Consider the following 15,920-nt stretch of genomic DNA (forward strand, 5'->3'; position numbering starts at 1 on the left):
CTCCCTCCCTGTCTCTCTCTACCTCTCACTCGATCAAACATCAAAATAAAATAATAATAATAAAAGGTCACCTTGTATAGTACAGTTTACAGGCCCTGGTGATAATCCTGGTGGCAGAAAAAAAAGGGGGGGCTTGCTGGGTGGTGGCAGGCCTGGTTAAAAGCACACACATTACATACATTATATATATATATATATATATATATATATATATATATAATATTTTAGTAGCCTTTTTTAATTTTAATTTATTTTGCTATTTTTGTTTTTAATACTTCCACATGAATTTTTGGATACATTTAAAAATTATCTTGAACTGTGTCATTCAGATTTTAATAGGGATTGAAATGAATCTATAACATTATTATTGTCTTTATTTATTGGATAGAGACAGCCAGAAATTGAGAGGGTAGGGGGAGATCAAGATGGTGAAAAAAAGAGAGACACCTGCATCACTGGGTGACCACTCACAAAGCTTTCCCCCTGTACATTGGCATTGGAACTGGGGTCTAAAATGCACTCAACGAGGTGTACCACCTGCACTCCCGTGAATCTCTAAGTTTAAGATAGGAGTCATTTTAAGAGTCTCATGATCTACCAGCTGAACTAGTTGGGAGACCCCGTGACAGGAGTCAATTTAATCATATTTATCCTTCCAATGTTTTTCCATTTGTTTGTGTCATCCTTTGTTATTTTTAACAATGTCCTCTAATTTCCATTAAAAAGTCCCCTTACTTCCTTTGTTAGGTTTATTTTATGCTTTTTTGGTTCAGTTGTAAATGGAATTGCTTCCTTCAGTTCCTTTTCCTCTGACTCATCTTTTGTGTATAGAAAAATCATAGTATTCTCTAATTCCATTCCAGGTGTTCCACTCCCCAATAAAGTCCCCAAACCTAGATATAGTCCAGGTCCCCTGAGATAGAGCATAGGTTCACCCTGTTGGTATGCATGAGACCCCTTCTGTTTCATTTGGTTTAAATCCCCCCTGCTTAACACTATTCTATTTACATAACCACTTCATTCTATTTACATAACCACTCTTAACAAGTTCCACTCTCCCTCCAGGGCATTTGTGGTTCAGTGATAGGATTCTCGCCCAATCTGCCCCCTCCTTGTCACACTCTGATTTTTACCAGTCACTTTTCTCTCCACCCTCTCTATGTCACATCCTGTTTCCACCTTACTTGGCAAGTATATATAAAGACAGCATTGTGAGTTTTACAGTACTGTACTTTGAGTTTAGCTTAGCTCGTTTTAGATTGTGCTGCATCCTGCATGAATAAAGAGATACTGCCTACAGCTCAACTATGAGTCCCTGGTCGTCTGTTACCCGCCCGTGAAGACAGCCCATTGAAAACAACATAACCTGTCGAAAACAACATCACCCGTGCCCATAAACTAGGGGAAAAATATATACCTGAAAGCAGAAATACACAAGAGCATTCAGGGAATACCCCCCAACACTTCATCTACACTATTCCAGTCTTTAGGTCCATGATTGTTCAACGATTTGTTTGGCTTTGTATGTTAACTCTCTTTTCAGCCACCAGGTTCTGGATGCCAGCAAGATGCTGACCAGACTTTCCTGGATAGACGACCCCATCAATGTGTACTGGAGCTCCACTTCCTCAGAGCCCCATCCTACTAGGGAAAGAGAGAGGCAGACTGGGAGTATGGATCGACCAGTCAACACCCATGTTCAGCGGGGAAGCAATTACAGAAGCCAGACCTTCCACCCTCTGCAACCCACAATGACCCTGGATCCATACTCCCAGAGAGATAGATACTTAATTGCATGTATTGATGATTTCTAGTAGTTTTCTAGTAGAACTTTTGGGATCCTCTAGGTCTGACAGCATGTAATTAGTGAATAGTGGTAGTTTAATTTACTTCTTTCCAATATGAATTCCGTTGACATTTATTTCTCAGTTGACTTCACTGGCTAGGACTTTATGGACTATGCTGAGTAAGAGCGGTGATTTTAGGAGTTTCTGATTTTAGAGTTCCTGATTTTAGGAAGAAAGTTTCCATTTTTCCCCACTGAGTATGATGTTAGTCATGGGTTTGTCATATACAGCCTTTATTATGTTCAGTAATTTCTTGAGTTATCTTTTTCTTAAGTGGGTGTTGAAATATGGCAAATGTGTTTTCTGCATTGATTCTAAGACAATGTGCTTCAAATCTGTGTTTGTGTTGGTGTGTTATATTACATAGCTGGCTTGCAAATGTTGAACTAATCCTGATTCCTAAGAGTGTATCACACTTCGTCACAGTGGATTATGTTCTTATATTGTTGGATTGAATTAGCCAGTGTTTTTGTTAAGGATTTTGAGTCAGTGTTCATCAGGAATATATGTCTATAGGTTTTGTTTTACATTGAGTCCTGAATGGCCTTCATAATTAGCTTTCTGAAATCACATTCAGGCATGTTTCACAACCCTTATGGAGATGAATATTTGTATTTATTTCCATATTTTTGTTGGGTGAGGTTTCTGCTTTTCAACCAGCAGGTGGCGCTCTGGTTGTATTTTTGTGGTGATTTGCGGGGGGGGGGGGGGGGGGGGCATCTCCTTTGTTTACTTAGATTCAGCTGGAACCTCAATGGGTGATTGAACCTTAGATTCAGCTGGAACCTCAGTCTGTGGTGGGTGATTTGATATAGTTTCCCATGGCTCCTTTACCTACTCCTGTCTGAGTTATTATCCCAGGCTCAGGGTCTTGCTGCACTTCCCCATTTTTCAGACTTCGTTGTGGTCACTAACCACTCTACTGTGCATTCTAGCCTGAACTGCTGCCTTAGCTCAGTATCTACAAATTAAGATGGTTCCCCAAGATGCCCCAGCTGTAGCTCAGGAACTAAGCTGCCTCTGTTATACAAAGTTCTGCCTGCCACTTTCCACTTGTCTGTTGGTACGCACCTGATCCTCAGACTTTGTAGGCTGTGCTGTGAGAGTCGGGGTTTTGTTTGTTTGTATTTTGCTTTAATTGCTGTTTTTGTCTTTTTATCCTGAGCGTGATCTTTAAGCTGCTCTTTAACCACACCCCTAGAACTACATTTATTTTTAATGTAAGACGGATACAGATAGAAAGATACATAGAGAGAAAGGAAGACAGTGAGAGAGATAAAGAGGTAGAAAGAGAAAGAGCAGGGTGTTATTCATGTCTGACTTCTTCTGGTGGTTCTGGAGATTTAATCAGGGAGTTTAGAGCCCAAGGCACAAAAGTCTTTTCAATGGGTCAGGAAGAATGTATAATGGTTATACATTAGACTTCATTCCAGAGTGGGATCCAAAGCCCTAAATTCAACCCCCTGTATCACAATAGTCCAGGTATGTGCAGTGCTCTTGTAAACAAGCAAACAACAACAAACTATCATTGGCACAACCATTATGTTGTTTCCCCAGCTCTACATATTGTGGTCTCTAAATGCCTAGACAGCAGGTGGTGCTGGAGGACTATTTCTGTGGGCAATAGATGTTTTTCAAAATGTTTGAAGCAGGGACTAACACCCGGATTGCCTATTGCTCCACTCACTGGTGAAAAAAACATTAACCACAAAGCTTTTCTCCTGTCCATTTTGAGGCAGAGGGGTTTGTCTTAGGACCTTATGAGCAATCAAAGCCTGATGGGTTTTATTTGCATGAATGACCGCTTTCTCTCTGAGATCTATAAAGGGAAGAAGAAAGAGAAGACAATGATGTGAGGGAAGATCTGCTTTAGTTTAGGGATTAAGAAGACTGAATTATGAGAATTATCATGGTTTGGTCTGCTCTTCTCCTAACACTTATCATTCATTTCTCAGGTAGTTAAATATGGGGCCAGAGTTAAGGATCCTGGGAAGATGATTGGGGTTCTGCTTCCTTTTCTTGTAGGAGATTCTATAACTGTGCCTCTTCCACTTATAGGATCCTGGGCCCAGTCTGTGGTAACACAGCCATCCTCAATGTCTGGGAACCTGGGTCAGAGGATCACCATCTCCTGTACTGGAAACAGCAACAACATAGGACATAGTGATAATGGAAAATATATAATATGGTATCAGCACCTCTCGGGAAGGACCCCTAGACCTCTTATCTATGGTACAACTAAAAGACCGTCGGGGGTCCCAGATCGTTTTTCTGGCTCCAAATCTCGCAACACAGCCTCCCTTATCATCACGACACTCCAGTCTGAGGATGAGGCTGATTATTACTGCTTTGTTTGGGATAATAATGTAGGCGGTCACACAGTGCTCCGGCCCACTGGTGGAGTGAGACAAAAACTTGTTATTATCTCAGCTATGGTTCATATGTTGTAGCTCCTTCCCTCTAAGCAATTAGCCACTAACTTTTATTTGGTGAAAAATCAGTCTTAAGAGGCTGGGTGGTGGCACACCTGGTTGAGTGTGCCTTACAATGCAGAAGGACACAGGTTCAGAACCCAAGTCCCCACTTGCAGGGGGAAAGCTTCACAGGTGATAAAGCAGGACTGCAGGTGTCTCTCTGTTTCTCTCCCTCTCTACCTCCCCCTTCTCTCTTGATTTATTGCTGTCTCTATCCAATAAATAAATAAAGATAATAAAAAAGATAAAAGAAAAATCAAAAATGACTCACTGAATTTGTCAACAAACTCTTTGCTTAACTTGTCATATTTTTTTTGCCCGATATCTATTTAGATGGAAAAACTATTTCTATTTTTCTCAACTGAAACTGAACTGTGTGACTACAGTGAAACACTACTTTGGTGAAAGTTCCAGTAGAAAGTGTATGTCTGCTTGGGTTTGTGTTGTGACACAGTATACCAGTCGACAATAGGAAGTTGGACACAGCACATTGCTGACCTCAACCTGACAACAGAGCATTCTATGATCTGCACAGTAGCACAAGGGATTGTGGGTACAGGGGATTATGACTATATAAACAGGAACCTGGAGCAGTTTTGGTCTCTTGGGATCATCTCCTTCACTGCGTTCTCTGACTGGTGTATCTCCTCATCTCTTCACATTTGCTTCTGTGAGTAGCTAGCGGGTAGAACTTTGGTTTCCTCCATTTCTCTTAGTTAGACTCTTCCACTTGCTCACTTTAATGGTGATTTTATGAATTAACCTCTCACTTGTTTAATTTTAAGCAGAGTCATGAGTGGTTTTACGATAGGCTTCCATAGTCAGATCACAGATTTGTCAGTTTCTCAGCAGATATAATAATGGACACTCACTGTGGGAAATGGACAACAGTGCTGCACACTGTTTCAAACAGGACTCAAAATCCCAGGACAAAGTGTATGGGTGTTAAACAATGACACACCCAACTGAGGGTACACTTTACCATGTACAAGGACCTGGGATCGAACATCTGGTACCCTCCTATGGGGGAAAGCTTCAGCAGCTGTGCAGCAGAGTTGTAGGTGTCTCTCTTCCTTCTTCTCTTCTCCCACTCATCTCTCAATTTATCTCCATCTCTACCAAATGAAAGAGACACTTCCTGCTGAATTTGCCTCTCCCATACTTGGTAGGACAGACACTGTGAGGGGACAGACAGACAGACAACTGCCACCTTGCCTGGCCACTTGTGAAGTTCCCCCCCCCCCTCTGCTGCAGGTGAGGCTGAGGACTTGAACCCCTGGCCTGGTGGTGTGTGTGTGTGTGTGTGTGTGTGTGTATGTGTGTGTGTGTCCTCGGCTGGGGTGCCCAGCATTGCGGGGAGGACAGACAGAGCTTTTGTGCGGGAGGCAGGTGCCTCTGTCTCCCTTTTCTCTGTTCCTGGCTCTGTGCACGTGGCATGAAGCACAAGAACCGGCCTAAGGATCTGGGTTCAAGCCTCCGGCTCTCCACCTGCGGGGTGAAGGGGGGTTGCTTCACAGGCAGTGAAGCAGGTCTGCAGGTGTGTCTGTCTTTTTCTCCCCCTCTCTGTCTTCCCCTCTTCTCTCCATCTCTCTCTGTCCTATCCAACAATGATAATATAACCACAACAACTAGGTTCTGCAAAGAGACTGTCATGCCTGAGGCTCCAGAGTTCCAGGTTTAGTCCCCTGCACAACCATAAGCGAGAGCTGAGCAGTGTTCTTGCCTCTTTCTCTCTCTCTTTCTCTCTCTCTCTCTCTCTCTCTCTTTTTCTCTCTCTCCCTCTCTCTCTGCATCTTTTTAAAAAATAAAAGTATTAAAAAAATAAAACTAGGGCAACAAAATGGGAAAAATGGCCTTCAGGAGCAGTCGGTTCGCAGTGTAGGCACCGAGCCCCCCAGCAATAACCCTGGGGGCAAATATATATATATTCACCAAGACCAAATGAAAGTGTTGCACATACGGGTTAACTATTACTTCTACTCTCCAAATTAGTCACAGAATCAATAACCTAACCCCTAATAGTTGGAAGTTCTGTGAATGTAAAGAGGATAAAAAATATATTTAAAGCATCTGTTAAAGGATATTAATGTTGGGGCCAGTTAGTGGTGCATCTGGTTAAGCACTCACATTATAGTACACAGGGACCCAGGTTCAAGCCCTTAATCCCCACCTGTAGGGGGAAAGCTTCATAAGTGCTGAAGCAGAGCTGCAGGTGTCTGATTATCTCTTTCCCTCTCTAGCTCCTTCTCAGCTTCTATCCAATTTGTCTCTATCCAATAGTAAATACATGAAAATATTTTTAAAAAGAAAAAAAAGCTATTACTTCTACAGCTATCTGTCTGTATTTGTATATATTAGCCCATTTTTCCCATGGTCCTGTCTTCTCTTTGTATTCAAGTCACACCTATACCTATTACTATTTCTAAATGACCCTTCCTTTTTCATCATCTCTTTCCAGATTCTGAATGAGTTCAGAGCCTTCTGGTCATCTTACCCCTATCATTTCTCCACTGCTAAGAGTATGGATCAAAATTCCTGATGGGGTGCAGAAAGTGAGAGATCTGGCTTCTGTAATTGCTTCTTCTTCATTGGACATGGTCATTGGCAGGTTGACCCATATCTCCAACCTGTTTCTATCTTTCTCTACTTGGGTATGGCTCTGGAGAGGTGAAGCATCTGAACACATTGGTGAGGTTGTCTGCTCATTGGGTCAGGATAGAATCATGTCTGTAATTTTGTGGCTGAAATGCGGTAAGATATAAAGTAGGACAAAATGATTAATGAACAGGAACCAAAAAAATAGGAGTAGAGCAAACGAGAATAGAGTCTTAGGGTGGGAAGAAGTGAGAAAGTCTATTTTAGGTATGTTCCTAGGAGCCTATGACTAACATAGTTTTTGCTTGAGCTCAACAGCTAACATGCAGCTGGTCAAATATATTGTCTGAGAAGATGGTGTCAAAATAGAAAAAGGGAGGGCTTCTCTGTCAGGAACAAGACAAACCCCTTGGTGGCCCCCAAGGACCTTGTCCTCAACTTGGATCAACAACGGTAGAGAATGTTCCATCCTCTGAAGGGAGGTGGGACAAGATACTCTATGCGACACCTGAGGAAGATGGGTCCTGATGTTGGGGAAGTTTGGAACGTTCCTACTCATGACCACAAAATGTGAAGTCGGATCTACAGGGATGCAGAGGTCACATAGGCTCATAAGCTGAATATGGGCCCCAGATCACATCAAATTGATGAGGTTTACAGGTAACAATATTTACACAACTTTCCCATATTTGGGAGCTATACTCTCTTCCCTGACCCAGCTTTCTGGTCCTTTTTTCAGCCATGACATCATCTCCCCAGACAATAACTTGGAGCCTCCTGCATTTCAGATTTCAGGCTCAGGGAAAAATCAAACAAACAAACAAAAAAACTAGTATAGCCAGTAAGGCCCTTTTAAATATAATTAAAATATGCCTACTAGCTATTTACAGAATGGAGACCCCCCTCCCCAACTCTTCATCTGCACTACTCCAGCCTTCAGGTTCATGATTAGTCAACAACTTGTTTGGCTTTATATTTTAATTCTCTTTTCATCCACCAGGTTCCAGATGCTAGCATGATGCCAACCAGACTTCCCTGGACAGACAACCACACCAATGTGTCCTGGAGCTCCAATTCCCCAGAACACCACCCCACTAGGGAAAGAGAGACAGGCTGGGAGTATGGATTGACCTGTCAATGGCCATGTTCAGCGGGGATGCAATTACAGAAGCCAAACCTTCCACCTCCTGCAACCCAGAATGACCTTGGGTCCATACTCCCATAGGGTTAAAGAATAGGAAAGCTATCAAGGAAGGGGATGGAATACAGAGTTCTGGTGGTGGGAATTGTGGTTTTGTCAGTGTTTCCTTTTTTATAAATAAGAAAGGGGGGCTATAAAGTTGGATTAGAACAGAAAGTAGCTTCCTAATTGAAAAAAAAAATCCATGACTAAATTTAACTGTCTACCCCATCCACCCAACCTGGAGCCCATATATATTCATATTTAGCATAGGAGCCTATGTAATCTCTGAATTGCTGTCAGTCTGAACTCATAGTTCATGGTCTCACTGGGAGCATTCTAGGCTGCTCTCTCCTTGTGCATGTCTTTTTTGCTCCCTATATTTTTGTCTCTCATTCTGTCAGAAACAAGACAAACAAACAAAAAACGCCAGTGTGATCAAAGTAGTTTTCACCTAATTTCCCTGCTGCCTTCTGATCAGGACTCACAGCTCTAAAGGAAGCATTGTCCACACTTTGAGCCCATCCACCTGGAGACAGAGGCGCTTGACTTAGGACTTTGTGAGAAAACAAAAGCCGGATTGTTTGCATTTACTTGAAAGATCTCTACCTCTCTTCTTCTTCTAGCGTCTACCTCTCTGAGATAAATGAAGAGCAGAAAGAGAAGAGATAGAGGTGAAGTTGTATTTCAGTCTGAGGCATGGAAAAAGAGAACTCAGTGATGAGCTCCGTCATGGCTTGGTTTCTTCTCCTGCTGACTCTCATTACTCAGGTGATTAAATATGGTGACAGAGGAAGGGTTCCTGGGGAGATAACTGGGGATCTGGCTTCTCATCTTGGAGGAAAATGTCGATCTCTGTGTCTTTTCTACTTATAGGAACCTGGGCCCAGTCTGTGCTGACTCAGCCATCCTCAGTGTTTGGGATCCCGGGGCAGAGGATCACCATGCTCTATACTGGAAAAAGAAACAACATAGGTCATAGTGCTTATGTAAAACTTGTATCTTGATACCAACAACTCTCAGGAATGGCCCTACACTACTAATGTATGCAACTACTGATACTAACATATGAGTCCCTGAATGCTTCTGGCAACACTGCCTCCCTGACCATCCCTGGGATCCAGTCTGAGGCTGAGGCTAGCTATTTTGCTCTGTTTGGGATACTAGTCTCAGTGCTCACACAGTGCTCCTAGTTAATGGGGAAGTAAGAAAAAAACCCTGCTATATCCAAGTGATATTTACTATATCTATAGCTCCCTTTCTCTAGGCAGTTAGCTTAATGTAAATCTAGTTAATAGGTACTCACTAAATTTGTTCAAAAGTGTGTGCTTTACCTCTATGGTCTTACCCTAGTAGTTTTACCATCTAAATGTGTGAGCACTGTGACAAATTTCCAAGAGGAATGTGTTTGCTTGGGCTTCCATAAACACACCACAGACTTTCCCCTTTTTCAATGGAAATGCCACTGCTATTCACTGTGAGAAATGAACATCAGTGCTGCATGATGGACAGGACAGGTCTTTAAATCCCAGGACAAACTGAGTATATGAAAACAAAAACAAAAAAGCACTATAAAGCAAACTGTCTGAACGTACAAGATAAGTGCAGACTACACACTGAAGTCAACTTGACAATGGACAATCTTAGGCAACACTATCATGACACACAAAAAGTATCATTTTCTAATATTTCTGTTAATACTTTATCATAATATTGATTATTGGGACATATGGAGTTTCATAAATAAGTCAATCTATAAAATTATTAAGCACTTACAATTGAATGTGAATAGACCAGTTAGGCATTATTATATCAATTATGAAAGGGGAAATCTTATCTTGTTGGGGCTCACTGACAGGACTCTTAATAGACTCAGACTGCAAATTTTTCTCAGATAAAAGGAGGAGAAGGGGATGGTATAGTCACATTTAAAACTTACGTTATTTGAGGGTTTCTTTTTTTAATAATAGGAAGCCACTTGGTCTCATTTAAGTCAAATAAATGCTGAACTCATAATGTGGAACTCAAATATAATAAAAAATTCTATTTGAGTCAAAAAAACATGTTAATCCAAGTTTAATGACTTACAAATAATTAATATTGACTGTATTTTGTGCAGTTGTTCTGAAGTATCATTAAGAGAAATTTTGAAAGCAATTCTATTTGAAATTATACAAAATTATAGAAGAACAAAACTAAATCACAAAATTATAACATTATTTAAGATTCCTGAAATTGAAAGTAAATCCTAAAAAAAATGAAGGCAGCACAGAAAATGGAGTACAATGGGACTAATATATGATATATTTAAAAGATTCATTCAACTTAAGAAAACAAAAAATAAATTAATATAAAGTTGATGTCTATATTTTTGTTTCTCAAAAAGATATACATAAGCATGATGCAAATAAAATGTGTAACACACCAGCCTTAACAGCCCTCATAAAAACAGAAAGCAAAACCAAAGTGAAATATCTCCTCATTGTTATTGTAACGACTATTTCTTTTATAAATTATTTCTAAAATTATTTTTATTTATTGGATAGAGACATCCAGAAATTGAGAGGGAAGGGGATGAGAGGGAGAGAGACAGAGACACACCTGCAACATTGTTTTACCACTTGCAAAGCTTTCTCCCTTCAGGTGGAGACTGGGGACTCAAACCCAGTTCCTTGTGCATTATAACGTGCACTCAATGAAGCACACCACCACCACCTGACCCTGGAATGACTGCTTAAAAAAAAAAACTGTACGGGGCTAGGTGGTGGTGCACCTGGTTAAGGGAACACATTACAGTTTGCAAGGACCCAGATTCAAGCCCCTGGTCCCCACCTGCAGAGGGAAAGCTTCACAAGTGGTAAAGCAGGACTGCAGGTGTCTCTCTGTCTCTCCCCTTTCCAATCTCTCCCTCCCCTCTTAATTCCTGGTTGTCTCTATGCAATAAATAAGTAAAGATAAATTAAAAATAAAACTGTTGGAGAGGTTTTGCTGAAAAGGAAGCCATTGGACAATATTGATGCAGATGTTGATTTTCATTGATATTATGGCAGATAATGAAGTGATTCTTCAAAAAGCAAAATATTAATGTTTCTGTGACCTAGTCACTGTAATCCAGCAAGAAGGGATTGAAAAGGATTGTCTAGAAATTCTAGTTAGCCAAATAAAGATGAAATTGCCTTATGATCCAGCAATACTTGGGAATTTGTATCCAAAGGACATTCAAACACTAATTCAAGGGGACATAATACACCCAAATATTCATAATTACATTAGTCATGATATTCAAAAATTGGAGACACCCTAAATGCCCATCAGAAGATAGTTGGTTAACAAAGTTATAGCATATATAGTCCACTAAGTACTTTTCCGCAAAAAAAAAAAAAATGATATTATGTCTTTTGGGATAAAATGGATGGGACTGGAGATGATTATGTCTTGTGAAATCAATAAAAAGATGAAAGAAACTGGATAGTTTCCACTCATGTGGAATCCAGAGATCTAATATATAAGGGGAAAAAAAGACAGAGGTAAACAAACTATTTCTAAGACTTGTAAAAATTATGGTGGTTATCTTTCGAGGTGAAAGGGTGGGGATATACCCTTGGAGCTATACACTATAACCTTATAGCTTTGTAACATATTATTAATCACAAATTTAAAAAAGAAAAGAAAGGAAATAAAAGCAAATACAAAAATAAATTCTAGGGAACATCTACTATTGTTAAGATAGGCAATTTAGTGTGAAGAACTCCAATGAATATATCTACTAGAATAAAAAGCAGAGTTTTAATTTGACCACTAAGCACTAGTCTTTTAAAAAAGAAACTTTGCATAGCCTGCACTGAAAAAAGAATGCCTAGCTTTACAAAATAGACTTTTAGTGCTGAGTGAAGATAGCTTAATGGTTATGCAAAGAGACTCATGCCTGAGGCTCCCAGTGAACTTCTAGAATATGAAGACATGAAATCCAGCACATAAGCAGAAAAGAGGAGACCATATGAGGCTATATTAGCAAAGAGGAGATTATATTAGCAAAGATGGAGGGAGTGTGATTTGAAATGATTTGAGAAATTGATCTTGAACCTCCTCTTGGAGAGGAGGACTATGGGACATACCTCCTACCCCCAGCTGATGATTTTTTAAAATAAAGTATTATATTTTCTGTTTCCCTTACTACTGATTGTGTGATATATATTTGAAATATTCCTTTTCCCTCTCTTTTATAACTTACATAGATCTAAAATGAAAAAAAAACAGTAGATACCAACTACAGACACAAAATTTGTTCTTTAAATTGGAAGGTTGGAATAGACAAAATAGGTGAAGTTGATTAGACAGAATTATTTTTTAGTTTTATCATTTTTTTCAGTTTTAATTGCCACAATGATTATTAGCAGAACTCAATGCTGCATAAAGAATAAACCACTCCCAGTAGCCATTTTTTCCATATTTATATGCACACATACAGTGGTGTCAACTCTAAAAATGTTTCACTCAGGGATTACAGCAATATAATCTTTGGAGAAGTGTTACCATTTACTAAAAATAGGTTATATTTTAGTGAACATAAAGTAATTTTCTGCCTTCAAGATTCCAGTCAGGATCCCCGCTACCTAACATGCTTAACCTATTAATGAATTCAAAATAGATGGTATCAGAAAGATATTAGATTCTTTGTGGTGGAATTCTCATGAACTCGTGTCCTTACTGAGCAGCTATCAACTTAATTTCTCATTACATAACCCATAAGCACAGTTGACTAGTAGGCAAACATAAATTTTCATGGGTAAAATGGCACTGTCACCTGAAACAACTACTAGATATATCTGTGAATATATAGTCCTTTAAACTTGTAGAAACTAATGAACTATAGCTTGCCTTGAGGTATAAGTGCCTAATGGTGATATTCTGGCTTGATTACTAGACAAACTTGATGCTTACTACACAACAAAGCTTCTGGGTGCAGTAGAATCATGTAAGCATGACACCAGGAATCACTTGCACACCTGCCAAAATATTAGGAAAATTAGGAAATTATGTATATATCAAAACTAAGACACACTATGTACTACTGGCAAGTATATTGCCATGTTCTGGGCTCAGGTTTAAGCAATCATGTCCAATGATATCATCATGACCACTGGGAATATTGCCCTGATCTTCCTCTTGTTACTTCCCCTTACTCAGGTACCTTAATCATAGTAATGTGCCTTCTAGCCATTGTCTCAACTCTTGCTAGCTGACTTCTTAATTCTGAGAGCATCCACAGGGAAGGAGAGTTCCTCCCAACAGCAAGGAACTATAGCAGAACTCCATGACAGGCCATGACAAGAAATGCACAGCTGAAAACCTTAGGATACAGGAATATCATCAGAAGGTAAGGAAAGTTTACAATGATTGAAAATGCTATTTTTTGGGAGAATGAGGTCCAGAACTTTGGTGGTGGATGTGGTATACAAATTCACTATGTAATCATCTAACATTGTAAATCACTATTAATCACAAATAAAATAGCTTGAGGGAAATATATAGATTTGGAATCAGTGCACTTACTGAGCAAGGCACGGAATGGTAAACTATGAGCATAGAGCCTGAGATATATCATTTGCTACCTAATATTTCACATATGTAAGGATTACTTAAAATTTATGTTAGCATGTGTAGGGCCTGAATTCCTGCCTAGTACATAACAAACATGGGCCATACTCAATGCTCACATTCAAGAGCTACCACCTAGATCTGAACTACTAGTAATTAAACTGGGTTAGTTTTGGAGTTTTGTTTGCTTTGTTGGTTGTTACTGTTGTTGCTATTTATGTTTTTCTTTAAAGTGCCTTCTGTTAGCCATCCCAACCAAGATTACACATACTATTATTTTTATGACTCATTTTCCCCTTGAGAACATGCATCCAAGTGAAACAGGGGTATTACCTGTGGTTACTTGTCTAAATTCTCATTTACTTCTTCATCCTAAACTGGATTTGGAAGATAAATAAGTGATACATAGAAATATAGATTTGGTGAGATGAAGGTATGTGGACTTATGTAAATGCCTGAGAAATAGTTCTCAGTAGGGAGGTATCTGCCATACACAGGAACTCCTCAGAGTGCCATCTAAAAAGGAATAGTCCAGCTTTATTAAAGTCCCAGGGTACATGGAAGGAGAGTAAGGGCAACAAAGTTGGTTAGAGATTGGTGAGTGCCCAGGGCACATTCTCCAGGCTTTGAACAGAAGACAAGTTGCCATGTATGCCTGTAACTACTCTGAACTCAATCCTAATCTAAGTCCAGTATGAGGTAGAATTTAGCCTTCTTTCAGTTGTCAAGGGAGCCATGGAGAGATCACACCTGAGCAGAAAGATTAGAAATCATGAAGAGTAAGAAAAGTGCTTCTGTATCTGCACTTAATAGATGAACAATAAACAGAGCAGTGTTTAGGCAGAGGGTGTCTGTGATGGCTGCTGGGCAACCTGTAACACTGGGTCATGGGTCTTTAAGTCCTGAACACTTGGGGGCAGTAGAAGACTTTCTGTGGAGAACAGATTGTTTTTCAGACTAATGAAAACAGAGAGCATCACCTGGCCTGCCTGCCTGCTGCCTACTGATCATGACCCACAGCTGTGAATGAAGCATTCCCTGGGGACACACACACCCATGACCCATTCACACTGAAGGAGAAGAAGCTGACTTAGGAGCTTGTGAATAATCAAACAGGTAGATCTTATTTGCATGAACCCCCCCTCCCCGAAAATATAAACAGGAGAAAGGAGAGACATAAGAGTGAGCTCTAATTCCTCTGGGGCATCAGAGCTAGGTCACAATGAAGATGTCCATCATGACTTGGTCCTGTCTCCTCTTAACACTCTTTATTCAGTGCAGAGGTAAATAGTGATGGGGACAAAAGAAATGGTCCTGGGAAGATGCACTGAGATCTGCTTCCTCTGCTTTATTAGAAATATTTATTATATATTATAAATGTTATGTTTAGAATATTTAATTTTGTGTCTTCCTTTATAGGATCCTGGGCCCAGTCTGTGGTGACTCAGCCATCCTCAGTGTCCGGGAACCTGGGGCAGAGCCTCACCATCTCCTGCACTGGAAACAGCAACAACATAGGGCACAGTAATAATGGAAAATATGTAAAATGGTACCAACAGTTCCCAGGAATGGCCCCCAGGCTTCTTATATATGAAACTACCAAGCGATATTCTGGGGTCCCTGATCGCTTCTCTGGCTCCAGGTCTGGCAACACAGCCTCCTTGACCATCACAGGGCTCCAGTCTGAGGATGAGGCTGATTATTATTGCTTTGTTGTGAATTCTAGTCTCAGTGCTGACACAGTGCTCCAGGCCAGTGGGGAAGTGAAACAAAAACTACTTTTTACCCCAGTGATGACTAAATCTATAGCTTTTTACTCTAAGCTGTGAATTGATTCTTCCTTAGAGATGTATCATGTGTCAGAACAGACTCATTGGTGTCTCCAAAACTGTATGGATGTTTTGTCATGTTCTTTCCCAATATCTATGTATTTATCTATTTAGTATTTGTTTGTTTATTTCCCTCAAGAGTCATGAATGGGCTCAGTACTGGTGCTATGAACCTACTTCTTCCAGGGGCAATTTTTTTCTTCTGTTTTATTTCTATTATATTTTAAAGTCCAGTGAGAAAGTGAGAGGGTTGGGGAGATAGAGTTGGAGAAATAAAGATAGACACCAGCAGACTTGATTCAAGGTTTGGAGCTAGAGCTTGAAAGAATCCTTCCATTTGGTGTTAAGTGCACTTAACTGGGTTTGCAGCCACCTAGCACTCTCCCCAATATCTAGA

General features: G+C 40.1%; 2 gene segments (V, D, J or C); both read left to right on the forward strand.

Annotated features, from left to right (window-relative positions):
* Positions 1-3,699: 3,699 nt before the first annotated feature.
* On the forward strand, positions 3,700-4,498 carry LOC103127138 (probable non-functional immunoglobulin lambda variable 1-50). The segment is given in 2 exon segments: positions 3,700-3,802; positions 3,906-4,498. Coding segments are annotated over 2 exon segments (450 nt in total).
* A 10,387-nt stretch (positions 4,499-14,885) lies between these two features.
* Positions 14,886-15,523, forward strand: LOC103127137 (immunoglobulin lambda variable 2-23-like). The segment is given in 2 exon segments: positions 14,886-14,977; positions 15,114-15,523. Coding segments are annotated over 2 exon segments (471 nt in total).
* Positions 15,524-15,920: the final 397 nt, after the last annotated feature.

The sequence above is a fragment of the Erinaceus europaeus genome, chromosome 6, assembly GCF_950295315.1.
Source record: "Erinaceus europaeus chromosome 6, mEriEur2.1, whole genome shotgun sequence".
Classification (NCBI taxonomy): domain Eukaryota; kingdom Metazoa; phylum Chordata; class Mammalia; order Eulipotyphla; family Erinaceidae; genus Erinaceus; species Erinaceus europaeus.